This window comes from Notolabrus celidotus, chromosome 4 (genome assembly GCF_009762535.1).
Source record: "Notolabrus celidotus isolate fNotCel1 chromosome 4, fNotCel1.pri, whole genome shotgun sequence".
NCBI lineage: Eukaryota > Metazoa > Chordata > Actinopteri > Labriformes > Labridae > Notolabrus > Notolabrus celidotus.
In genome coordinates, this window is record NC_048275.1 from 17,774,911 (window position 1) to 17,802,733 (window position 27,823).

Genomic DNA, 27,823 nt, shown 5'->3' on the forward strand with positions numbered 1-27,823 from the left:
CGACACTGCTGATCAGACTTAATCATGCGATCGTTACGCCCTGAGCTTGGTCTAGGAAGGAGCTCAGAAGCCAGACCGCACCCTGATGAGGATGAGACGACTTGATTCCGCTTTGGAGACTCCATTTGCCTTCAGTGTGGATAGACCAACACCTTACCCTACTCTATCTACGACTACAAATGCACACATCATTAGAGAGCCAGTGGTAGCCTCCAGGTTCAAGAGGTGAGCTCGTAAGAAGGAATCCTCAGGCAGAGAAAGCAGATGAAAGTGGGTCTGTTTTTCTCGACGAGGGATACTGATATGAGTTTTAACGCCGAGGTCTGGAAAGGGAACACTTTGTAAGGCAGAAATCTCATGCAACTGTTGTCTCATAACTATCTGATGGGTTATCAGAAATAGACGGTGACCTTGTGATACATTAAGAAAAAGATACATACATTTATGGAACAGCCGTATACTGCTGATCAATATGAAAATTGACAGCAACACTGAAAAGTAGGAGTAGAAAAAGAGCATATGTCAAGGAAAAGTCAATAGGAAACACGACTGGATTGAAATCATCATCGCACACTCATTAGGACTTCCCTAATGAATTCAAGGTATGTTTGTTTTCCAGGAAAACAGAGGAATTAGATAAGTGTTTACATTCCAGTTAACCAACTTAAAATTCTCACAATTTCACCTCTTTTTTTATTATGATAACCGTACCTCCAATAATCATTGTGCCCTGCTCAACAGTGGGAAAAATACAGTGAAAGCCGCATTTGTTCAATGTGCAGATATGTCAGAGTCTTCCAGCACTGTCAACATCATGGTTTCGAAAACAAGATATTTTTTTTCCAAAAGTGATACTGTGGTGAGGCTTTGGCTCATTCCATCAGAGCGAGGGGACCTTCAATGTCATGATTGAAAGCCTTAAGAAGGCCAAGGGTGGATCAAGGTCATGGTGAAAGAGGAACCAACATTAAAGTGATGAAGAAACTGAAAGCAGAAAATATTCATTGAACTCCAACCACTCACAATAAAGAGCTATGGTTGTGCATTTTTTTTAACTCAATTAAAATTGTTCTTGTCAGAGATTTCCACTCACCTGTTTACAAGGACGCTAATAAAGTGATCAGATTGAGACATGTGTGTGGATGATTCATAGAAAACCATTTTGACATGTTTCGGTCTAATGTGCTGATAGATGTCACTGTTCGTCTTTGCGCCACTGATAATAAAGCATCATTTCATATCATTAGAGCTTTTATTCCTCTCTTGTAGATCAGCCAATCACAGGTTTTGAAAGAATGTGTCATTGAGGTCAATCACGCCTCTTTAAATACATGAACATTTCTGTCCCGTCCCTGCTCAGTGTTCTTAGGCTAGGACCAATTGCTAGAAAATTTGAAGCTAAGTAAGAATACAGGCTGATAGCTTCAGCTACGTCTCTATCCATCCCAGTGGTAACAAAAGCAGTAACTCATCATGTCACATGGTGGCATTTACCACCCCTCTCGATCAGAATGAAACGACCTCCCAAATTGGCATGATTGGACCATCAGATCTTTCCATTGAGGTGTTTACATACAGCAATTTGATTCTGATGAGACTATTTTCCAATTATTAAAGAAAAGAACATCCTGCTGAAAGAGTCAGATAAAAAAAGAACACTTTTATGAACATTTCTTCAAATTAGTTTTTCGAAAATAAATGCTGTTAGATCAGAACCTATCACACCTTAAATATCACAGAGGGCTGAGGGAATGACTAAAACCAGTGGCCTCAAAAACAGATTACATTTGCCTTTTTCACAGCTGCTAATAGAGACAAATTCTGCAGCCTCACCTTGTTCTGACTGCTTTTACAAACAAGGTTGAATCTCAACTGCCTTCACAAAACATGACAAACCTCAGTGCTCTGACTAGACTTAGTAGTCACAGTCAGAGGCAACCAAGACAATTCAACCAGCTAAAGATGTTACACTCATATGAATCATTGATTTGAACAATAGGAATCTGTGGAAATCCAACAGCAAAATGCAAGAAATAAAAACACAATATTGGGGAAAAAAACAGAGAAAAACATAAAGTTAATTATTGAGCAGCCTTAATGGAAATTAATGTACTTTATAATTGGAAAACAAAGCATCATAATCCGAAAGGTCTGTCTATGCTTCTGGCCGTTATCCAGAGCAAACATTGCACATCCTACATTATTTATTGAGCTGTATTGCTCCCAGCACACCATTTACTAAAGCCAGTTTATATTTAAGGGCCCAATGACACTCTTTTTGAATTCCAGGTCCTTGGGTAAGTAATAATCAGCCCAAATCAATAATCACCACTGCCCGGCATGTCCAAGGTCAGGGAGCATCACAGGAACTACAAACAGCCCTTGCACTGTGGCCTTGTTCTCCCTATTCCAAGCCCCTGCATTGATCTCCACGAAAACCAGAGCCAGGTGTAATCCATTTCTGTTGAGAGCAGCAACCAGAAAGTTTCAAAAGTTTTTTTTTTGTCCTCTTCAGCAGCACAACGGAGGGATAAACTTCATTCATACAGCGCATACAGTCAGAAATAGTGCAATAGGGTGACATTGGAAAAAAGCAACAAAGCAACAAAAGGAACTAAGATAGGCTGCGTTGGATTAGAAAGGTATGAAAAGTGATGGTGTGGGTTAGTTTAAAGGGATACCAAAAGCTGAAATGGCATCAACGGCACTGAAAATTGAGGATTGAAAGGCATTACAGGACTACAGAGATTATTGATGACACATCCCAAAAGCCTCTCCTATCGAGATATGGTGCTTCGGTAGATGAACACGTAATCAGAGATTTACACTGTTTAAGGCAAAATCCTAAAAGCTGCACCCGCCCCTCACTTAAGTGGGTGGGAGGGGAGGGGAGGGGGAGGTTCTTACTGAGTCTCTGCAAAAGCATGCATACATACAAAAAGAAATACCTATTCTTATTTGCAAACACATTAATGAACACCAACTGTGCCACAGGCCTGATCTGGCTCATAACAAAAAGCTGCTATTAGCTGCTCAACAATTGGACTTGATGCCAGACAGGAATTTTCAGCATAAAAGCAATACCTAAATCCCCCAACTGTTCCTTATGAGAGCAGCTTGTCTCAATGCCTCTCTGAAGGTAAAGCGAACACTTCCAGATAGTGTCACATTTTGCCTCGACAACTTTCAAACAAGGGTTTTATTTCAAATTTGGAACAAAGGGTGTGCGATTTGAGCCTATTGACTGATCCCAGTTGATTAACATTATCATTGCTCAAATCAAATCAATTCAGAAAAGCTTCAAAACTAATTTCACTGAAGTACCTAACTAACCAGAAAACTAAAGCAGATGCGTGGTCTCAGGAGGTACTCCCACATTTGTATTGAACTAGCAGCAACCAATGCTTTCAAAATTGACATGGAAACACACAAACTTTTTAAAAAATTCACATTTCTTACTCATTAATCATAAAAAGAAGACCAAAGTTTTGGAAATTCCAGCAGCAACAACAACAACCATGCAGCAACTGTGACTTTCAACTTTTCTAACCTATGGCTTCAGAGGGGAAAGAACAAAGCTTGGTCATTAAAGCTCTACCTTTTTCCCTGACACAGAGAAAGACTGATTATTTCTGTCACTAATCCCTAATCCCATCTCTGTTTCATACTCCACAAAGGAACAGATTGTATAAAGCCTTTTTGAAATGAAAGTGACTAATTTAAAGGGAAATAGGGCACTGCTCAATGCAGAGTCGTTACAACAAACAGAATAAGAATTCCCCTGTAAGCTGGCATCGCCGTTTTCTAAAAGAAATTGCTCCAAACATTCCTCCTCAAGAGTCAGATTTTTATCACTTATCAGAGGGAGAAAATCAGCACGCATATGACAGATGTTTCAAATGATAGTGCCTGACTCGCGCGCCTGCATGTGCCTTGATTTTTATCCCAGCAGCAAATGTAACATCATTTCCATTCTCACACTTCTCGTTCTTTTTCTCCCTCATCAACAGGTGGACTAGGAATCTTTTTTCTCTCCAATAGAGAGTAGTTGCCATATCAACCATCACCTTGGATGAAGGCATTGGATTACTCCATCCAAGTGAAGATGAAACACGACTTGCAAGATGAAAGTATGATGCATCATGAACATACAGCAGTGTCATCAAAATGTTAAGATTGCAAATGTTTAAAAGCTGCATTCAAGACTCTCCAGATACTGAATGAGCTCAGTTACTGTACATTTATTCTCATATTCTGTACACACACATACACAGTAAACTCCCATACAAGCCTGGGATAAAAGCACACAAACTGTGTGTACCGGAATTAATGCAATTGTGTCCAAGAGTTCCCATTTTATCGTTGTGAAAAGGCAGCTTTGTTACACCAGTGAATGGGCATAGGGTGAGTCAGTGTGGGACAACTTTTCAATGGGGAGATGCCTCATTCTTCCAGCCTCTCTTCCTAGTAACACTGCCTGCCAGGGCGTTGCTAGGGAGGAAACTGGCACTGCCAGAAATGATGACATCTCAGTGATAGACGTCCTCCTGCTGTCCAAGAGAATAGGGGGAGATAGAGAGATGATTTGAAATGTTGCCACCTCTTCCTCCTCCACTACTGTTCTTCTCCATCTCCCCTCCAGGCGATCTGCTTCTCTTTTCTTCCTCCTCTCTATTGTATATTTTCACACTGCCTATTAGAAACCTTTTTCTTGCTGTGATATTGTTCTTGTCGGACAAGATAAGGCTTCACATTGCGGAAGTTTTTGTCCTTTTCCCTGAGTTTGACTCTATTTTAATATGGCTCCACTGAGCATTTCAATTAGATTTTTTTTGTTTCTGGTGTTGACCAGGACACAATGTTTACTGCTGTGTGTGCAGTCATGAAGGCAAAAGAAACTAGGGCTCTAAGTGGCTGAAAATCACTAGAGCCAATCTTATTTTTTGCTTGAGGGGGGGTTGGTTGGTTATCTCGCTCTGTGTGTGTGTGTGTGTGTGTGTGTGTGTGTGTGTGTGTGTGTGTGTGTGTGTGTGTGTGTGTGTGTGTGTGTGTGTGTGTTCTATTTCTACCTAGACAGAGTCTTACACGCCCTGTTACTAAATGCACCATACCTAAAGGCCAACCACACCATCATTCAGATGTTTTTTCAGGGTGAAAATATTTTTGTGCTCTTCCCTGCTGTGGCAAACTGTCTGTGTTTCAATGTTTGAAATGATAATGACCATTTTTGTTTGAACTGGGGGTATGATTCCATCAAAGGCTGATTTTTCTGTGTTTTTCCTCTATAAAAATGGACATCTTTCTCCGTTTGATGGCATTAATGACATTAATAAAGGTTTGTAACTGTCCTTTTTATTTGAAAATATAGGAGATCATTCTGAACCATAATGCTTGAAATTTAAATAAATCTTTTTTAAATCAGAGAGGTATTGAGGTCATTGTAAAGGCTTCAATGTATACAGGATAATACATGATGAGAGAGAAAACACAATTTGCAATTCCCTTATGTCAAAGGCAATGTATATGCTTAAAACACACAAAGCAACCATAAGCAATCACAAAACAGCACTTTTACTTAATGTATGTAATCATCTTGTGTATAAAGCTCCTCTGGTGCCTGACCTGCTTCTGTGGATACACACATTCACTGCATGGCATCCATTATGATGTAATTTTAGGCTGTAATGAGGTCAGTGATGTACATGTTAGGCAGAACCAGCAGCCGTATATCAATGGTGGATGGGATCAGCCTTGTGGGTATGACAAGCTTTCACAAGAAAGTTCTGAAGCTATGTTGGGGATCAAAATGAAAGATTTTAACAGAAGTGGTATAACAGTCAACTATTGACAAAAAACAAAACGATTAATTCGACAAGGTACATTATTCCCTCTGAGGCATTAAGTTGTAATTTAACCAAACATCTACAGTGATACAGGCAAAAAAGGTTTCATTGTTTTTTTTTTGTTTTTTTTTACAATTACAAAAACTATGGAAGAGATGGGTGTGTATTGTTTAGGTTAAGTTATTATCTTTTAATCTCTTGTCTGTCCTCTGATTTATCATACTCTTTTATGTATGCAGTGTTTCAATCCTTTGTACTTCGATGAATACATCCATTTGATTTAAATGTTGTGTAAAAATAGTTGTTTTGACTATCAGTGAGCTACAGTATCTTAACATGCACACCAAGTTAAGCTAACTTGCATTCACCACAAGTTTAGCTAGCTTCATGCTGTATTTCTATCTCAAATTTGTAGAATTGAGCAGCATGTGTCCACACACCCAGAGGCTGCACACACATTTATGATCACGTTTCTGGGACCCCAATTCCAAGGCCCTAGTTGTTTGCGATGGTACTACTTTGTACCTTGGATGGCCATGGACTGCATTTTGGGTCCAACGCTACCACTTTTAGTCTGTAACCATTACCATTGCAGTGTCCAATTGTAAACCTAGCCCTTACCTTAAACCCTCACTCTAACTGTTCAAACAACACAAGGGTCCAAGAGATGTGGTCCTAGAAATGCAGTACCAGAAACTGCAGCCACCAGCTCTGCAGACACATAGAATCTGAAGCTGGCTGAGAAGTTAACGCTGAGGTTTTGTCTGTCTTTTTCTTTGCAAGGTATGCTTTGTTGTAAATTTAGTTTTTATTCCATGTCACTGTTGCCCTTTTGTGCTGTTCCCCTGTGTGAGAGGAGGTGGAAGGGGCTGGAAAGTTTACATGGAGGTTTTGTCTGTCCTTTACTCTGCCAGAATAAATGGAGGTGCAGAAAGAACGAGAATGCCATTGCCACAGCATCATTATATTCAGAACACGGAAGGCATGGACACATGGACTACTTTATTTCATGTATGTGAAGCAGCAAAAAGGGTTGGGTGAAGTGGTTGAGGCAGTAGATCAGAGTGCAGGGTGATAAACTATTGCTCTCTTATCCATTCACATCACAGGTTAGGTACTCGGAAACAGCTGTTCCGGTCTGAACAACCCATAAAGACAATTGCTCAACAAATGTAAAATCGTGTATTATCATTTGGATGGTACAGAGCAGCAAGATATGAAAACACAGAGCAACAAATCTTCAGACACAGGCAGATGGTGCGTGTGTGCGCGTTTTTTTAAATGTTAATTAGATGGAAACAAATGAACAGTAGTTTGGTGAATCAGTTTTCATGGTTGCACCAATCTGATACCAATTTCTTATTCAATTCAGTTACTCTGCAATGGTTGCCTCAAATAAATGAGGACTGCCTCACTATTCTTGCTTTAACCACATTTGAGACAATACAATTTAGATGCTGATTCCATTTGGCTTATAACAGTATAATTCAATCATCACTTCATGGGCATGTCATTGGTATAGCCAGTATTTGTTCGTAAAAAAAGTGTTGTATGATTTTAATTTTGGCCCGGGGATGGCATGGAGTAAAATGCCAAAGGTTCATAAAAGCTATTTCAATTTCTCCTGGGCATAATATGAATATTTATGCAAAATTTCTTAAAATTCTCCTCAGGAGATGTTGAAACATTTACCTGAAAACGGCAAATGTCAACCTGATGGTGGCGTCAGGGGGTCGGGAAAGTTGCTGCAAGTCATTTTCTGGAGACCACAAGTATCCTTAACAAATGTCACGGTAATGTTGTTAGATTTTTCAGTCTGACCAACGGGCTCATGGTCAGAAGTCACAGAAAAAAGGGCAAATCTAGATTCTCTACGTGGGCTTGTAAACTTTTGAGGTTGTGTTCATTGGAAAACCAAGTCCGGCTTGAACCGTGTCTGTGAGATATAGACTCTGGTCAAACCTGTGGTGTTTGAATTCATTAGTAAGACATGATTACATAAAAACTCAAATGAGACCACATTCAAGGCAAAACACACAGACCTATCAAAACAAGTAAGAGACACTCAAAAGCACAATGAATTAATAAGTGAATACTTTGGCTTATAAAGGGTAGTGGTTACACTTCACTACAGGGCTTTTCATTCTGTTGGCAGAAAGTAAACATCCAGTAATTTAAGTGACAGTGAAAAACAGCTTAATGCTTTGGAGACATGTTGTGTCTAAACAAACAGACTGACTACATGTCTCAGAGTATCAGGATAATACAAGATGATGAACGTGTCTTGTTCAATTGGAATAATGAATCACTCCTATTGCCTTGGGTTTGATTAAGATGCAAACAGTGTATTAATGCTGTTCTCTAGTAATCCCCCACCTTAAAATGAAAAACCTTTATGCAGGTCAGTAAATAAGTCAACGGATCAGTCAGTAGCCTTTGTAGCTGCCTTAAACCTTGCCCTAAAGACAGAGACCATGGTTCAAGTCAGAGTGGGTGGGGGACCACAAAGGATCAGGAACCCTGTGTGGATTTTCAACGCAGTTTACCCTCCAAATGGGAGGGCATTAGCCTTATGTGCTCTTATGACACTGGAGACAGGCTAACAGGATTTGCCATTTGACAGCTGAAAGAGTAGAATGCATAGAACACTGCACGCACAGACTCAGATATCAACGATCATTATCCAGCGTTTGATTCTGATTGAGCAAAATGCCAACAACGACATTCAATTCTGAATAGCAAGAGCAACACCAGGGATAGCCAGATAATGTGATCTATAACAGTAAAGCATGCTAATGTTAAGACATCAGTGTGAATCACCATGAGATTTGGAACAATCATCCAAGTGCTAAGATGCCCTTTTTTGCTTTGGTAACTTTCTTACTTGTCAATAAGTAGCACTAACAGCGCAAGTAAGTATAAGCTCAAATATATTTTCTAGGCGTTTTCCAGGGAATATATCCAACTGACTTTTTTTGACATCTTGGTGAATGGCTGAATCACAGAGGAGTCCAAAGACATCAAGTAAATACAGCAAACAAACACAGTAATACTTATGAGAGGGTTTAAAGACTCAAATCATAACAAAAGCTATCCATGGTCACTCTCCTGAAATGCAGGGTTTAGACCAAACTCTCTTTAATTCATTAGAGGGACTCAACAATAAACCACCATGAGCAAGCTCTCTTTGAACAGGTAGAAACCTTGAGCCAAACAGGATTCAATGGTAAACAGCCACAACTGGAGGGGCTGAGACCGTGGGAGAGAGAAAGACAGATAGGGAGACCAAGAGACCGAAATATATGTAGGGAAAAAAGTTAATTTGTCAACAGACTTTGCAGTCAATGTCCAGAATCTTAATAATGGGCTACAGTCATTCATTCAGTCCACTTTACCTTGTCTCATTTCAATCACTTGAAATATTCCGTTTATTGTGGGTAATAACACCTCATAATGCTAATGCTAAGGCAGCCACATACTTCTATTATTGTTGCTATGGATGAATCTTCTGGTTGTTTTACAGGGAAAGTTTGTTTTTTTAAATCATTTCTAGTTATTCTGCAGGTCCTATATTGCCCTGTTGGGGTTTACTCCCACTGTAACAACCTGCTCAGAGTACATTCACCATAAATAACCACCTGTCATGGAGTTCATTATACTGAGGGTAATCACAGTTTATGCCACCTCGAGGCCATGAACCGACACTGTCAAAGAGTCGGGGTTGTACGTGTAGTAGTCTCCCGCTTAAATGCCAGGGTACTGTGGATTGTCTGTATGGTTTAAGTTGGTAATATAATGTTATGATGTTTCTCTTGTTTAATTTATGCCTACATGTGTGCAACGAATCATGAAAGTGTGTTGCAGTTTAAAATATTCTAGAATTGCTTTTATAGAGAAAGATACAGCCATCAGTTGGATGGTGTCCATCCAACTGATGGCTATTAAAGCAAGATAGCCTTATAAATAAACCATAAACTGTTCTCATTTCAGCTCTGATGACTTTGTTGTGTTGGTGGGCTGTCTCTGCTGAATGAGGCCAGCTAATTAGATGCTCTTTACATTGAAAGAATTAATAGAGAAAAAAGCGATTCAGTGACTTGTGTGGCGAGAGATTTCAAATGCTTGTTGCAGTGATGATTAAAACCCAGCTGTGACAACTTGCTTTTGTACAACTTGCAATGAACTAACTTGAGTACTTGTAAAGGATTAGAAGAGCAGGAACACAGGAAGATTTTACTTTATGTTGCATTGTGATGGTTAGATAACATGACATGTTTGAGCCTTGTTAATACTGAAATGCATATCATTTAGAAACAATAACAGTGTCACATAAGTTATTTATATGGGATTCATTTCTTTGGCTGAGACAATCTGGGAGTAAGACCCCTGGGTGCTTTGGTGGGTTTTTTCCTTTTTTTCAGGAAGTGAGACAAGAATAAACTATCATGAACAGTAAATTATAATGCAGTTGTCTGTGGTGATTTTCACTGTACATTGCTGTTTGAAGTATATTTGCATTAGGATGCATATTCAATACAGCTTAAAGTGATGTCTGCATTTCTCGCACTCCATACTTTTTATTTCGGCTTTCACTCATAAGGTTTAAGCTGGGTTTTGATTTCACTCAGAGAGAGCTTACACACTAGCTTAGCCTCATCTTTGGATAAAATCCATGTTGCCTGGCCATGGTAGAGAACCCATGGCAGTGAGAGAGAGAGAGACGAAAAGACAGGGATTCAGAGGGAGACTGAGGGGGGGTTCTTGTGACAGATGGTCCCACTTGGTTTCTGTGTCTGTGGGCAGTAATGCAAACCAAGGCTCCAAAATACAGTTTGGCCTCTCTTCATCAATGAGCGTAGAGAGATGAGGCTCATAGTTTCAAAACGACTTTGCCTCTCTTGTCTGTAATACGGCCTGAAATTTGACATCCCTGCTTTGTCTTTCCCTCTGCCATCTCCATCAACCTCTTTTCTCTCCCCTTTGGTCATGCACTCTACTTCACCTCTTTGCTCTTCTATTCCCTGCCTTAGTCCACTCCCCCCCTGCATCTTTCTCCTCCCACCGTCTGAAAAGGGTGAGAAGTCGAAGATAGCAGCACAGCGTTTCCTTGGCTGACTCCTGTTTAGCCTCTAATAAGATTTACTCGGGGCTCCTTGTCTTCCTTCCTGGAGTCGTCTTCCCCGCCAATGGTTCAGGTGGTGGGTAGTAAATTATACACACTTCTCTTTAAGCTAGTCAGCATCAATGCAGTCCCCCATTCCTGAACCACTGAGCCCCACCAATGCCAGCTCTCACCAAACAGCAGCAGTACTTTCCAGAGATGACTGCAAACACAAACCTGTGCCTACAAAAAAAAACTAGCACAAATACATCAGTGTAAAACCACACACATTTTCATAACCTAGTACACAAACAAATCCTCCCTTACCATTCATACTCCCACTCTTCCTTCACTACCCTTCTCATCTCTGTCATCTCTGCAGCTCAGTAAAGCCGAAGCATAACTGTGTACAAAGAGAAATGCTGCTAGTAAGGTGAGAATGTATCACAAAGAACGCAGGCTGGGGGCCTCATCAGCATCAATCTGAATGGACAGAACGTCTCCTCCAGGCCTTCTCTCTCTCCCTCTCTCTCTCTCTCTCTCTAGCAATATCTCACCCTCACTCAGTCTCCCTCATGCTAACAGGTAGAGTAGTATTGATGGCCAATCCCCTAGCGGTGGTTGGGGGCTGTTTTGGGTCTTTTTAAAGCACTAACATCTGTCACAGTGTTCTCAACAGCTCGTTATAAATCTGTCACACCAGAGAGGACGGGAACATGAATAAGACATGGGGGCTGAGAGACCTGTGATAGGGAAACATATGTTGTGTGTGTTTATGTGTATGTATAACAGGGTTATGGTACATGAGTTATGTGCAACACCCATGTGTTCAGGTGTTTTGATAAACGTACTTTTTGTTCGAGTCATGCAGCCATTCGTCATATGTCGGATGCTGCTGTCATGTCAAAAAAAAAAGTTAATGCAGGTGCTAGCAGGTGCTAAATTTCTTTCAAACAACAATTACAGGAACAGGGCAGAATAAATATAGCCACCTGATACTTTGATGTCGCTGTTTGACAGTGTTAAATGGTGCAAAATATACCCTCTGAAGCCAAATTTAGGGCCCCTGTGTGCAAGTTGTCATCATAAAAAGGAACAAAAAGTCCAACATCAATCAGGATTTCTATGAATGCACTTTTTCTGATGTGTTTTTCTTGCATTTGTCCTTCAGAGACAGACAGCCATCATACCACCCAGAAGCCATTAGTCAGCCTTATACACAATGACCCCCTACAACACCCTCAATCAAACATGCCACAGTGAAAAAGGCAATGGGAATACTTTGAAATCAGCTCTCAGCTGTCTGCCAGTGCGGCAGCACAGAGAGTGTGATGAATGCATAAAGGCACAAAGACCCCGATGTGACTGCCACTTTCTCTAATTAGCGCAATACAGTCATTCTGTTTACATAGCAGACCAAACATTTCCTCTCCCCATTTTGTAAAAAAAGAGGAAAATCAGTTGAAAGATTACCGCGGGAAGTGCATCACATTTCTACCCCTCCTCATTATGTATTTTCTTTATTTGTGGGATTCTGCAAAAACTTGTTACTGTGCTATAATGACACAGGCCCTGTTTACTCAAATTAAAAGATGACTATAATCCCAGCTCATGGTGACATTTATCAAGCAGACAACGATGCCTTTGAATACAGATCAGACGTGGCATTTAAGTGAATTGACGTTTTTTTTCTTGAAGTTAATCAGTAGACCAAGTCTTTTGGCTCAAAAGCCAAAATCACTTTCAAAGTCCTCGATTTTCCTTTTTTATTTCATAATTGGATACTTAAAAATGTCTCAGTGCTCCTTTAAAAGGAAGTCTGAGAACTGCCAAACGAGACGTCTATTACAGATGTGGAGATTATGTGACAGAGGTTCTTCACAGCAGTGGGAGGAGAAACACGGATTGGCTCTTCCAGTGTAGCACACAGGACAAAACTCTCTAGCCTGCTAAGCAGATCCGACATTTAACAGCACTGACCTCTCCCCATCTCTCCTCCTCTCTATATTCTGCTCCCTCACTCCGCTCCTTCATTGGCAGACATTGCTGACTCTGGCTACTCTGTGGAAAAGCTGGAGGAACACATATTTTTCAGCCTGTCTGTCAGCCCACAGTGGCTACAGGTCCCAAAGGCCCTCGACTGTGACATCCACACTGTATGGTGAGAGGCACATATACGCAGGTACAAGTGTAGGTTTGTATAATCCACAGAACTGCACTGTCAGTTATATAACAGGTGTAATGTGACAACATAAAAAGCTGAAAAGTAGAATTACACCTTAGAAATATCTTCCAGATTCCAGATTAAACAAGTCTTTAGAAGGCAGACACACAAAGACTCAGTATAGTTAAGTTGCACTTGACATACAGACATATTGCACTAAGTGCGAATTATGAACTCATTCTAACCAAAATACACTGTTCATCAGGAGTGTATTCTTCATTGAATTACTGCACTTTGAATTCAAAACCATGTCTCCATGAACCCTGATGAAACTTGAACACCCTTCACTTAGTTATTCAAAAGATCAAACTCAGCAGGTTTTTATAAATTCAACACACAAAATCTGAGGTCATCAGAAGGAAGGACAGTTATCCATTTTAAGTGTGTCTGTTGCAATTCAATGCAAAAGCAATGACTAAAGGGAATAGTTTGATGCTTTTATAGCTCTGGATGGAGGACACTTCTTCAACTTTTATCAAGGCCTGTTGATTATCGGTTAAAAAGGGATTCTTGATCAAAAAATGTTCCAGGTAATTGTCTTTACATTGATACATTCAGATTCTTACCACTTGTAATTTCACTTCTGACAAAGCTGAAACTGCAGCTCGACTTCCCTGCGGTGTATATCATGTTTCTTGCCTGCTGGTGATAAATTCTCAGCCTGACGATTAAAATATGGTACTAATTACTCTAAAGCCACATATGGAAGGGATAATGTATAGTGATGATTATGCAAATTAGCGTCCTGATTGGGTAAGCAGAAAGCTTCTCACCCATCAGTGCCTGGTAACTGTCATTATTTAATGACTCTTAGGATCAGCCTGAGATGAAAAACTTAAGTATTTTCCAAAGAGTCAACAGGCAGAGGTGAAATGTGCCGGAACACCTTAACATGGATTGATTTGATAGGATGTGTTTCATCAGGTTGTGCCTGCTTTTGCTATTGAGAATTAATCATCTTCGTTATAAAGTGTTGATAAATCAGAATCAAGAATTTAACACAAACAGGTAATAATGATAAATAAAAAATCAGTCTTGAATCAATTTAATTTTTCCAACAAAAAAATCCTCAAAGATTGGGCTTCCTATTTAAGCACAAAACCAAGGTCTTTCTTCAATCCTTTCCAGGTTTCTTTGGTCGCATTGAAGTTAACCAAACCATTTCACAGTCACAGTTTGGTTTGCTTAAAGCACCAGAACAAGTTGGCTAGAGTAAGGACAGATCATGATTTAGATTATTGTATTTTCACTTCACAGGGCCAGCCAAGCAAAACTGCGAAGCCACCTTACTGTGGCAGTAGTAGTAGTTGCTACAGCAACAGAATGATCGATTGAAACCTACTGATGGTGGCAGAATACACCCTGCAGCCGTCTGTTGGCTTGGCTTGTTGAGCTTTTGGCTACCACTGTGGCAGAAGATATAATATAAGAACAGCAACTGGACATTTAACAGGAAAAACGTATGCTCTGAGCCCTTTTTAACTTTTCTAGCTAGCTAGTATATATAACAGCTCTCCAGGGTAAACGTACCTTCTTTTTAACCATGAACTGGCCCGCTAGAGCGCAAACACAAGCATCCCACTAAAGGTTAACCCTGCATGAATGCAGAGTAATGGGCTTCACATTGTGAAGGGATTAAATGGTGAAAGGTAAACCTCTGCTGCAACATCACTTAGCTGATTAAGGTACCAGCAGGCCTTTACACAGCCCATTGAGGAGCTTATGACTGATTAAAATAACCGCTGGGTAATTAACGGGGGCCGCTAAAATGGCCTGATCATCCCCCCTGCATGTCAGGCGGGTAAAAGACATTAAAAAAACAAACAAATCCATTACCTAGATTTATGCAGCATTATTGAATGCACTGGGACAATAATAGTGAAAGGGCAGTATTCCATCACATACGGCGAGTAATGAGTTGTCACAAGCAGAGAATCAGATGGAGGATATTACATTACCCATGGACACACCTTCAAAGAAACCATTATTTCAAATGTTGTCAGGAGAGAATGAGAAAAAAGAAAAAAATCTCCCTCTGCAAGTTCTTCAAAGTCTATTGGCTTACAGGGACAGAAGGAGCAGAGAATTAAATCCTCCTTGACATTACCTTGGCAGGGGTAGGATGAAAATTGAGGGTCAGTGGTGGTGTGCTGTCTGTAGAGGCCTCAGTGAGGAACACTCACCAAATTACTGCACATTAGAGGAGCAGAAAACTACTTCCACTTGCTGTTTCCAGGTGGCTTTGTTTTTTGGACTGCATGCTGGAATGTGTTTTAAAATGTATTTAGAACCAGCAGGGGCTGACTAAACTACACGACCACCTAGCTAAAATAAGGCGTCTGTAAGTGTTCCAAAAGGGAGGCCACACTAGAATAAGTGCTGTCCAGCAGAAACAATAAACCCAATCTAGGATATTTCTTAGACTAGGTTTCTACTTCAGCTTTTTTTTTTCTTTTTTTTACTCTTGTTTCTCCTGGATTATTTTGCCCTATTTTTAGCAGCACCAGCAAATGTTGGCCAGTGAACCACTTCCACACTCAAATGTCTGAATCTAGCCTACAGGAGGGTTTAGCATAAAAAATTCAGAGTTCCTAGAGTGAAAATTCTGATGACACTGGTGATCCACTGACATTCATCTGGTTTAATCCAACTTGTTTGGTTTAGATGATTAAAAATTAATAAAGCACTTTGTTTTATGACCAAATACTTGCAAAATGTATGACATTCCAAGCTGTTTAAGCTTCTACAGATTGTTGTACAGGCATTTATTCTCCAACCAACTGCAACAAAGGTTGTGCAGAACCCACACATGCACAGTATTTCTCTCACATAAATGCTCTCAGCACCTTTTCATATGAAAGAGGGACAAAGTCAATGATATGCCTATTTCAAAAATATGAACTAAAGGCAAACTTTGCTCTCTAAGAGAAAATAACCAGAAACATATACATACCTGAGGGAAGATGTCTAATAAACGTTAGACACAATAAAGTAAACACATAATTAAAACTACAAGGATATAGATGTGTTAACTGAAACCCTAGCCTGGCACATTCAAATAAAACTCTCAACAGATGTAAAACTGCCTGTTCATAATATGGCCAAACAGCATCACACTAGCATGATGAATAAACAAACTGCCTCATTAATGATGACACACGCCGACACTCACCCTGCCCCATAGTCACTCAACATTCCACTAATGTCACTGTAAGATTGTCAGTCAGACTTATTCCATTACCTTAATGCACACTGGAATCAAATACTTTCCATTAAAATGCACAATGTCTCATAAAAATACTCACCATCATCTTGCAGATTTCTGCATGATAATTGTACAGCTCACTCATTGCACATTTCATACATATAGTTTTATTGATACTATTTCAGTTCCTTGACTGAAGTAGTGTTGGTGTTAAATGGCATTCTACTTTTTTTTACTTTCCTCCTTCTGTGTTTATTGTTTTCGCAAAACATCAAGACACCTTCCAATGATAGCATTGTCTCAGTTAGCGTGTAAATATTAGTGTTATCTATTTAAGCATGATAATAATAGCATTTAGCTTAGAGCACAGCAATACCTGCAAGGCTGCTGACCCTTGCCGAAACTTGCTGTATTCTAACCATGCAGCTTGTGGTTCTCTGGTATAGTTGCTGAAATGGGAAACTAAACTTTTTTAGCCTGTTTGTTTTTAATGAGGTATTTAGCCTGAAATGTGTAATGTTACCCAAACACAGCGTTCAACACTATCCCACAATGATCCTTGTGCTGACACCCCCTAAGCAGCTACAGCAGCAATAACAAAAAAAATCTCTCTCAAAGGCTTAAATTTTCTTAAAAAATGCATAGGTATAGATTTACATAATCACACAACATGGTGGCAGCTTTGCTGTCTCTTTCTGACACGTGAATATGAATATTTTAAAATCTAAAAATGTCTCGTATTTATATATATTATAAAAAATAATATTTGTATATATAAAAGCTTGCTTAAGCTTGCTTTTGTATGTACTTATCTGGCTTATACAGGACAATTTCTATTTTTAAACAAAAGAAGAAGAGAACCTCTGCAGTGGTGAGAAACTAGCGATGGCACATCTGCTGTTCTTCAGAGCTGCCACAGCCTGATTCAGTCAAACATCAGTTATACTCACTCGGAGCTGATGAAGATAAAGAAATGTGACAATGGGAGTCAACTTTCTAAGATTATAAGTGACTTTGCTTGTTCTTATATCCTTATGTGACCCAGACATGCAGTCCCAGGAGATGACTGTCTGATGCTGAATAATTCATCTTAATGTCAGAACGTGCAGTTAAATTGTGCAAAGCCACCTTATGGAAGGTATCCCAACTTTCCCAAGAAAATAAAAAAATGTCTATATTGCTATCCTCTTAACTTGATATAGTTCAAGAATTGAAAGGGGAGTACAATACATGTGGGATGTTGTACAGACATGTTGTTTGTTTTTTTGACAACATCACAAGCTCATAGTATCCAACAATGTCATGACAGGCATCACTTCACCAGATAGATATTCCACTGAGTTCCCTCTCCAGGTGTTGAAATCCCTCTCTTCATTCTCTCTGGTTGCTGCAGCCTATAAATAGGACGACATCTGCCAGTTGTGTGGTCAAGCAGTATATATATCCAGCCAGCCTTGAGCTGTCGTCTTTAAGCGATATGATTGTGGGAGGCCCATATAGTTGAGTGTTTCTGTGTGCATGCTGTCGATGTGACATCCTCATTATTAAATGTGCTCCACCCGTGCAAGGACAGAGCGAGCCAAATAAGGATAAACATGACTCTGCAACTACGCCTTTCACTAGGCTGGCAAATTTCCCTTATCACCTTCCTCCTATCTTCACTCTCCCCTGCAGCTCCTCCTTTTGTCTGCTCATGTTTATTCACGTCTCGATAATAATTCTCTCTTATTTTCCCCATTTTTTTAACAGATTATCCTCATTCTCATTGCTCTCACCTCTAATCTCCCTGCCTTCCCTCTCCTCCTACTCTATCATCTCCTCTTCATTCCTCTCACTTCCCTCACCCCTCCCTCACCTCTTTGCCATGCGATGGCAAGGTCCTGACTGCCACTCACAGCGGGACGGCAGTGAACAATAGAGCAGCACAAAAGGTCAACTTCTCGTGGTTGTCACTCAACACCCCTCTGCCCTTGCCTTGTGTGCAGCGTGAGAATCCAGGGGACACCCATTGATCTCTTCCAACGTCATCAGCTGCACATTATCTCCCTAACATTCTCAATCACTCTCCAGAAACTGATTCCCCCTTTTGATCCCCTCCCTCTGCAAATATGTCATTATCAGGAGAGTAACCGTAAACAGTAATTAAGCATGTTGAATTATGCACAATCAAAGCAAACAGAAGGCAGGTCCATCAGCAGGAAATAAGCGCAGAGTAATTTTAAATGTGCAGCGACAAGCTCTGCAGCAACAAATTCTGTTCACAGCTTCAATTTGATCATTCTTACAACACTATCAACAAATTCTGGATGTCTTTAAGCTTTTGTAAAGGCATGGTGTTGTGTTATATCATCAATGAGACTCAAAGAGAGAAAGAATTCACAGAAAACAACTTAAATAAAGACAAGTTTAAAACAGCAGTTTTAAGTGATCCAAACACTCCATCTTTGACTATATGTCTGAACTGAACTGCAAAATTGGCAAACAATTTGCTGCCAAGTCTGTTTAATTACTCCACTTTTGCATCTCAAGCAACAGTGGCTGATAAATTAGCCAAGTCACACATGTGTGTAATACATTTTTTATCTCATCTCCACAGCAGCAGCATCAGCAGTCTGGACTATCTTCTCTGTATATTTCTGGTTTATTTAAAGAAGCAGAACGGCTGTCTTGTACATGTGAGCTACATCAGGATCTAAGTTACAAGGGAAATAATATCTGTGAGCACCCCCCCTACCCCACCCCACCTAACTCTAGGACATCAGCTTAATGACATGGGATAATTATTTTAGCAAAAGGCAGGACATATGATCATCTCTCTGTGCCTGTCAGGGGCACTATGAATAGCAATGAGTCATCAAGGCCTCTATGCTGCTGGGGACAAAAGTACAGGCTGGAAACAAAAAAAGTGCAGGGGACATAAACAGCCTTTTAAAGGTCCCAAGGAACCTATTAAAGTCTGGATTCATTTTACAGGAAGAATTTTTAATCACTCTTACAGTCTAGTGTCTGTTGGAGCACCTTTGAGTGAGAGGGACAACCTTGACTGAAATTATTTCATTGCTAATTTCCTGTCTGTTTTTGTGAAGGTGTTTACATTCTGCGCTCTAACTGGGACTCCATAACGAGGAAGTGAAACATTTCAAGGAAAGGGGTGATTAGCTGTCAAAGAAACTCAAAATGCAGAATATTTTTCTCTCTCTCTTGCGATTGCATAAGTGGATTATTGGTGCTGGAATAACATTTGATAATCTTCAAATGATTTTTGTTTTATTTCACATAAACATGTTATCCTCATCTACTGGGCTCTAACTCAATGCTTCCACCTAGCTTTTCATCCACAGAAGACACCTTGCTTAGGTGTACTGCCACAGCAGTTTGGGCACACACACACACACACACACACACACACACACACACACACACACACACACACACACACACACACAGAGCTCTTTCACATGCATAGTCATCAATGGCTGCTTCCAGAGAGACCGAACCAACGGATCGACCACAATTCATGGTCCAAAGTAGAAAACGTGTCAGATCAGGGAAGTCAAGGATATCACCTTCCTGGCATGCCCTGAAGCCTCAGAGTAATCAGAGTAATCAAATCAAAAAACAGAAGCAATTCATTGCCAAAAAGAAATGGAGAAGGGAATCAGGCTTACCTTCCTGCACAGCCTGGAAGGGGTTATTAGGCTCTATAAGTTTCACAGAGTGGGTGATTTTCTCGCTCTGCAGAATGTCGTCGCTCAGACTCAGGTCAGAGATGGCGAGTTGGAAAATCTCGTCATCTCGCACAGCGTTTTCCTCAAATATGGCACCTGTTGAATAAAATAAGTGGGTAACATGAAAGTTATTGGGAGAGGAAGAAAAAAATTGAGTAGTGAATGCATTGGACTACTGGAACTTATTAAAAGGTATTTTGGAATACTTTTCAAAGAAATGCACAATTTAGTAATAGTTTGCAAGTTCTGTGTCATGTTTTTTGTGTATGATTAGTCCCTTAAAAGCTGTACAACATGTGCTATGGTTGGTGCACCAAGGCAGGATTTCAGCACCATGGACAGCGACAAAGCCACATCACAATGAACACCACTATTTGATGAAGTCCCCAAACTTGCAGGCTGTCACCTCTACCAAATGAATGCATTCTTGCTAATAAGCATCACAGGCCCAGTGTTGGAGGCATACTGAAGCTGAACTGTCTCCATCTCCCTGCCACCCCCTCCCCCTCTCCTTCCCTTATCCCCACTCCTCCCTCTGTCCTTCTTGTTTGTCAAAATGGCATTAGCTGCTTTTTGAGAAGCACATACATCACAGGAAAAGGTTTCAGGAAATGAAAAGTAAAATTGGGGTACCCTAACGTTGAGCTGTGCATCAGCCAATATTATCTGGAACGAGTCCCACCTCTGTATTAAGGCAGTGACTGAGCACCTGCTGCTTGCCAGACTGTTGCAGTAAACTGAGAGCAGCACAGCAGCAGCAGTAAGAGCGGAGGAGCAGGGACTGAATTCGTTCACAGTGACATTGACATTTTTATCTGAGATTACAACGCCAGTCATTTTTAAAGTAGCTGCGTGCGTAAAAATTGGAAAGAAGCCAATTATACGGAGATTCTGAGCGTGGAATGCGAGAGGGAGGAAATCTCTCCAAACTGTAAAATGAAATGCTATGCGATGTTAACGGATAAACAGCAGATGAGTATCATTTGAAGCTCATTATGAGATTAAAGCTGTGGAAAAGAAAAAAATATAGAAAGAGGTCTCATCTCTGGTTTGAAGTTAGAGAACAAAGAGGCTCTATGCGTTTTGCATCTCTAAAACGAAACTCCTCTGACATTCCTTCTGTCGACGTTTTTGACATTGCAGTCACGTTCCGGTGAAAGTTGAGGCTTGTCGGGTACGCACAAGAGGTACCTTGGTTTTAAAAGGAAGCCTCGGCTAGCTTATTGGTCGTTAATTTCGTCAAAGCTTCACCAAAGGGGGCCTTTCTTCTAAGTGTAATGCGTGCTTTGAATGCATAAATTGCAATTAATACAGGCCGAATGTGGTGAGGTTTACATCTCACATGAATGCAGTGATGTGCCGTTGAAAAGTAGGAAAAAATCTCAGCAGAAAACATGGAAGGAAACGGCAAACAGTGACAAATAATATCAAATTAGCTCCTGCAGTTAAGGTCAGAGGCATGTGCATTTGAAAAACGTCAACTTTTCAACTCGCCAGAGAGTCAAAGTGTTGCTTGAACGCAAGATGCAAGCTGAATAGACTATTTATCCCGCCCTCTCACCAAAAAACCCTCTGATGAACGCAGTATGCGTCCCTGCACGCGCTGCCGTTAACACCTGTCTATAACCCCAAACAGTACGTTGGTTTTATCGGACGCTTACCGATATGTATGATGGAGTCCGCTCTGGCCGAATTGCATTGCAATATCCACAGGGAAAGGCAGATCAGCAGCAACTCCATCTCGGGATTTCAGCGAGGCGGCTCATCCAAGCTCTGCTCTGCTGTCCTATAGCTGTCCAAATGGAGCACCCAAAGAAAAAAAAGATGATCAAAACCAAGTACAAAACAGAACCGTGGTCCTCCTCCTCTCCTTGCTAAGCCAGACCCGCATGAAACCCTGTAAAAAAATATCTGAGTTTTCTTTTAATTCTTTTTTTTAACCAAGAAGAAGAAGAAAACCGCAGGATGGTGGGTACAAAAAGACGAGGGAGCACCGACGGGGACCCGAGGTAAGACTGAAAAAGAGACAGGTAGCCCGGTGAGAGAGCCCGGTGTTACCTCTCTCACTCTCGCCTCTCTCCCTGCGCTCCGGCGTCTAAAGCATGGCAAGCAGCGAAAAAAATGCGGAGGAGGGACACCCCTCTAACTACACACAAGGAGAGACGCGCACATACACACTCCGAAAATATAAAACAAAACTGCACACACACCGAGAGAAAAGCGCACACTCTCCCCTCAGTCCTGTCTCGATCACGTGACTGCAGAGACTTCACGACTCGGCTGCTGTCCCGACAAGCCGGGTAGAAATGATTTGGACTAGCCGGAGAAAGACGCGCGGAGAGCCAAAATGGAAACACATGATTGGACGTACCAAGAGAAGAAAAAAAAAACCTCCACCAACCTTTACTAAGAAGACGAGAAAACTGCGTGACACGAGCTCTAACGCATTCAGATCATCACGAGAGATGAAAAGTGGACGCCGGTGCATGAACACTTGACTTTTGGAGAAGTTGCCGTTTTACCTGGGCGATGTGTGGGAGCGCAGGGGCTGAGGCGCATTTACAGCACAGTTAAGTGGCAACGGGGCGCAGCTGATGTGGCAGAGGAAAGGATTTACACACCGTGTTCCTTGGCGGTGGGCTGACGGATGACGGACAGACGTGACAGGAGCCACAACGCCTGGCTGAACCGGGGAGTAGCGGGAAGGAGTGACCGCAGGATCATTTTACAGAGGAAAAAGAACACAAAAAGCGAGTTCGATTGCGTGTTCGATTGACTGATGTTGTCCGGCTTAATTGACACCGTTGTTGTTTGCTCAGATTTTAATTCTCTCAGGATTACGGCTCTGGCGTTTATTTTATGTTTAGTAAAGACAGCCACAGAGGGTCAGTAATTTTTTCGTACGTGCCGGTTACACGCCTCTGTGTCTGAGCAATTCCAGGCGTGTGTCGATATGAGGAGAAGAAGACGAAGAGGCAACACATGGAGTTTCAAGTCAGTCATAACCTTACAATTAAAGGATATTTCTCGTGACTGAAATAAAAACGGAAATATCTCTTAATTGTTTGGTTAAGTCTGTCAGAGGCGCAGAGCACAAACTTTCAGCACCACCGAGAGTGGACAGCTCCTCCACTCAACTGCATCCTGAGAGTCCGAGGAAAAACGCACCTGTAGAGCTTCCACATCCCACAGCTTCCTACATGTCAACACGTTTGCTTTTTTATTTTCTTTTTCTTATTCTAAAGCTTTCTTAAGTCAAAGTCTCACGTGCTTTATAACAAGGGGATCATCTGTTTTGTCACTGCAGCCGAGGAATAAAGATACACGCCTCCAAAGTTGTTGTAAAATCACACACTACCCCTACTGGCCCCCATGGGAACTGCAGCTATTTTTACGCAAAATGTTTTATCTTTCTATCACGAGTTGTCATTTATGTGTAATTTATATAAAGATCAAGCAAAATGGAAAAATAAGAATGAGATAGGCAACACACTACCTATACGAGTCTGATATTAACAAAGGGGAATCCTAGTATACAGTATGTGTGAGTGATTTCTAAATGTTTACCCATAAATCAAGACGTCATGCCAGAGTTCAAACAAGCAACGCTCTCAGCAAAAACTAACACTGAATATAAGAAAATACTGCTATCGAGATCCTCCACAGTTCCCTTAACATAGAACATCAACTTGGAAGCTTCAAAACACAAAGCATAACCTTAAGATTTGCATTCAAACCGACATGAATCCCATGAACAGTTCATCCCATCAGGAGATACATAAATCAAATCTTTTATTGATCTATGAAGCAATGTAGCAGAGATTTCATCTAGATTTGATAAATTATTCATTTTAGAGCTGGTTATTCTCTCTGTTCTTTGAAAGGTTTCATTCTTCTCTTTATTTGACTACGTGTGATTGAAGATCTGACTTTCTTTTCCTCTCTATTCTTCTACTGTGGTAGAAAATACAAGAATCATGCAACAACTATCAGCTTCAATAAAGCTTTCCAATAACATTTACACTGTGTTTTATATGAATCTGAAATATTGGAGTATTAAAGAAAGAATACATTTTTTTGCACTACATTTCTTATGATCCTACTACATGATAACTGGATATCACACTAATCATAACATTATATCTGTGTTTTTAGCTGCTGAAACACACTCTGTATGTATGTATTTTGGTTCTGGTTCACAGGTGAGCTGTGACATAATGGTCCAAGGCTGTATATTGAGGCTGTATGTGAGTATAAGTGAGAAGTCTTGCTGTCTTATGCTATCTTAGCCATTAGCATACATCAGACAGGCCTATTTATAGTAATGTATGTTCTCTGATGTTTATTCTCTGCATATAGAAAGGTATTTATGAGATATCTGAATGAACAGCAGTGTGTGTTTTGCGCCATGAGGAGCTGGACTCTATGCATTTGTGAGCAGATTTAATATGAAGCAGGGAATACCTTTGCATGGAAACTAGGCCATCCAAATGATAATTGCCCATTTTGGGGGGTTTATTATGCAGTTGATTCATACCTGCACAGATTTAGGGCCAAATACATCCCCTGGTGATTATTCCCAAAATTTAAAAAAAAGAAAGAAAGAAAGACATCTGGCATCAGTGTTTGTTTTCCTCTTTCAGGTGCAGTATTGTGAGTGAACCTCATGCATATCTATTGATGTCACCCTAAGTTAGACTCAGATGTCCTGCCAGCAGTCATGGAGACATTGGTTGGTGTGTCATGTCTGCTCTCTGTGATGAAGGTGGAATTTCATTGACACACAAACCTGAGTCATTAATGTTTATAACTGTGAGCAATGAGGTGAAAAGAGGAGACAGAGTTGTTCTCCTCCTGTTTTGGGAGAAAGCCAAAAAGTGAAGGTAGACAGGAGCTGTCATGTGTATGGGCTGCTATTAAAAAAAACCTTGCTGTAAGTCATGAATAGATAAGCAACACTGTCACACACTGACCTCTTACTAATGGCCTTTTCTTCTTTATTTTTTTCCCGTCACCCTTCGTCTAATACGCTCTTCCAGCCAAAAGCCTGTGGCACAAGTCTCAGGATGATTAACTGTTCCTATGGAACAACATTTTTCTCGTTCTGGGTCTTCAGTTTCCTCTGATGAGTCCCATCTCTACATTTAATCTTCAATTATTTTCTTATGCATGGCTCGGGGCGTTGCACACTGCTGCCTGAGAAATGAACGCTGTTTATCGCAGTGTAAATCACATGTTTGCCCTGTGTAGCTGGTATCTGTCTTCACTGATTAGTAGTGCTATTAAAGCTTTTGTATATTCATTACATTTGCCTTTGACTGCAAGAGGAGAAATTTATTAAATAGTCTTACATTCAAACATTCTAATACAGTAATCGGTAATTACTAACTGTGTTGATTGTGTCTGTCCTTATTCTTGCACATGGAGCCCTCATTTGATAATGTGCTGCAGAATAAAGTGAGTTCAATTGTGTCATTAGCCTTGAGCCTAGTTAGCTGTGGTCTGAGGAAAGACTTGGACTGAGGTAGCAACATGCAATCAAATGTGCCATAAGTCAACATAATCAGACTATTAACTGCAGCACTTCTCCTGCACAAGTACATATTAAGTTATAGCAGGTGTGAGGAATGCATTGAAAGCAAGTGTAAGGACTTTTAATGCTGTTGAAATGCTTATAAAATGTTATGTTTGCAGTGTGTTTTTGTAGGTTGTTACTGTTTTATGTTTAACTCTGTAAAGCACTTTGAATTTATCTTTGTATGAATAGTGCTTTATAAATAAACTTGCCTTGCCATGGATTGTGAGCCGATTCTGCTTTGCATAAATAACAACATGCTTTTGATGCTACTGCTGTTATAGAGTGAACCTTGAGATCAAACTTGTAAAGACTGTGTCTTTGTTCAGATTAATTGTACTCCACAGGCTTTTTGATGTGCAGTATGCAGTATTAACCACCCTTAAGTGATTGCATTTCTAAGTAAGGGACAATGTAAAGTTAGTAAGTGGTGAAGAGAATTAGAATCCTTGCAGGCTTATCATCAACAAAAGACATAAACCAGTTGACACAACATATTGCTTTTCATGATGATTGTATTGATTTACAATGATTTATTTAAACTCATAAAATAGTCCCTGTGATTCCAACCTTGGCAATGCTTCCATGGCAACAGATTCTTATCAGGTTCCTTGCTGAATGAATGAACATCAAACTAAACATTGAAATTCATGGTCAATTTGACACACAAGCCAGCTTATTTGCGATAAATTATATCTAGCTGAACATTCCTATTGAAGGTAACATTAGAAAAAGTAAACAGGACTACCTTGCAGGATTGCAGGACAGGATCTTCACTAATACAGAAGGTTGGAGCCCAGTAGCTCCTCAGACTGCTCTCACATCTATACCCGCTAATTATGAGTATTTCCTTCTCTCAAAACCAGTCTGAGACAGAAACCTACATTTTTGCCACAATGTTCACCAGATAAGAATGCTAATAAAAACTAGTTTTTTACCCCAGTGTCAACAGACAGAATTGAAATGTGCCAGAACTCCTTGATCATGTGTGATCTGGTTGTCCCTAAAGTTGCTTTTGCTTTTGCTAATTAATCCCCATTGTAATGACATTTTGACCAATCACAATCAAGTATTGAACACAGCTGGGTAATCACAAGAAATAGAGGTTTGTTAGTATATAGTTCTTGGTTTGCTTCACTCATACAAGAATAGCCAGAGGTGACAGTTCAATAATATGAGCTGTCCAGAGTCTGTCACTGTGCAGCTGGCTATGTCCGTCCCATTGTACCACTGGATGTATTTGTGTGGAGCCCCTGCACCAATTTGGAGGAGGGTTAAACCCCAGACAAGTTGGAAATCTATTCATGTCAAGCAGAAATGTGCAGGGAATAGCAATAAGTGTGTGCAGCTCTAGAGGTGAATAAGCAAGACTCTCTCCTTCAAATACATAGCCTGAGGTAACATTATAGATTAATCATGTTATGGGAGAATAAGCACACACTCCATCACAGACTCTGAATCTCAATGAATGAATTGTTGACTATTCGCATCATTATATGTATTGCTCTGAACCTCAGTGAAATATGAACTAGGTGTAAAATATGTAACTGCTAATTCATATATGGAAAAAATACCAGTGCACTGACATTCAGAAAGTGTGAAGGATGTAGATCCAGCTGTGTTAGCCAAGAACCTTGACAGCTGCCAGAGGAGCGGTTTCCTAAGTATTCCAGCCAGGGACATAACTCTTTATTCAGTCAGGTATGCCAACTTCAAAAATAATTTTGCTCATGGAGTGCAGGGCTCTTTATGATCTGATGCTGTATGTGTAATGTGACAGATGCATACAAATTTGAAGCCTCTGGAAATGTTCTATGATAACCAAGTTTTGAGTTGTATAAACCATCCCCAAACTTTGTAAAATATTCGGGTGGAACTATTTTCGAACAAAATTCAAAACAGCCAATTCTGCCATTGAACCATTTTTTAAGATGGTACACATTTACAAATATGATATGGCCAGTTATATTTTTATTAAAATCTTCTAGCTCTGCATATTACAGCATCCATCCAAGGCTGGACTGTGGCACCAGAAGACTAAACAAGTTGACTCAGACTCATGCACGGTTTTCCAGCTCCTCCTGAGGTATTCCCAGTCATGATGGGATGTATAGTCCCTCCAGTGAGCTGTGAGGCTACCGCTAGCC

General features: G+C 40.4%; 1 protein-coding gene across 1 annotated transcript in view; it reads right to left on the minus strand.

Moving 5' to 3' along the window:
* The window catches only part of grid1a (glutamate receptor, ionotropic, delta 1a), a 355,103-nt gene that overhangs the window by 258,354 nt on the left and 68,926 nt on the right, over nucleotides 1–27,823 (minus strand). The window contains exons 5-6 of the mRNA XM_034682583.1: nucleotides 21,763–21,893; nucleotides 20,042–20,197 (exon numbers count right to left, since the gene is read on the minus strand). Coding sequence (XP_034538474.1) covers nucleotides 20,042–20,197; nucleotides 21,763–21,841 — 235 coding nt within the window. The 5' untranslated portion in view covers nucleotides 21,842–21,893. The remainder of the gene's footprint in view (nucleotides 1–20,041; nucleotides 20,198–21,762; nucleotides 21,894–27,823) is intronic.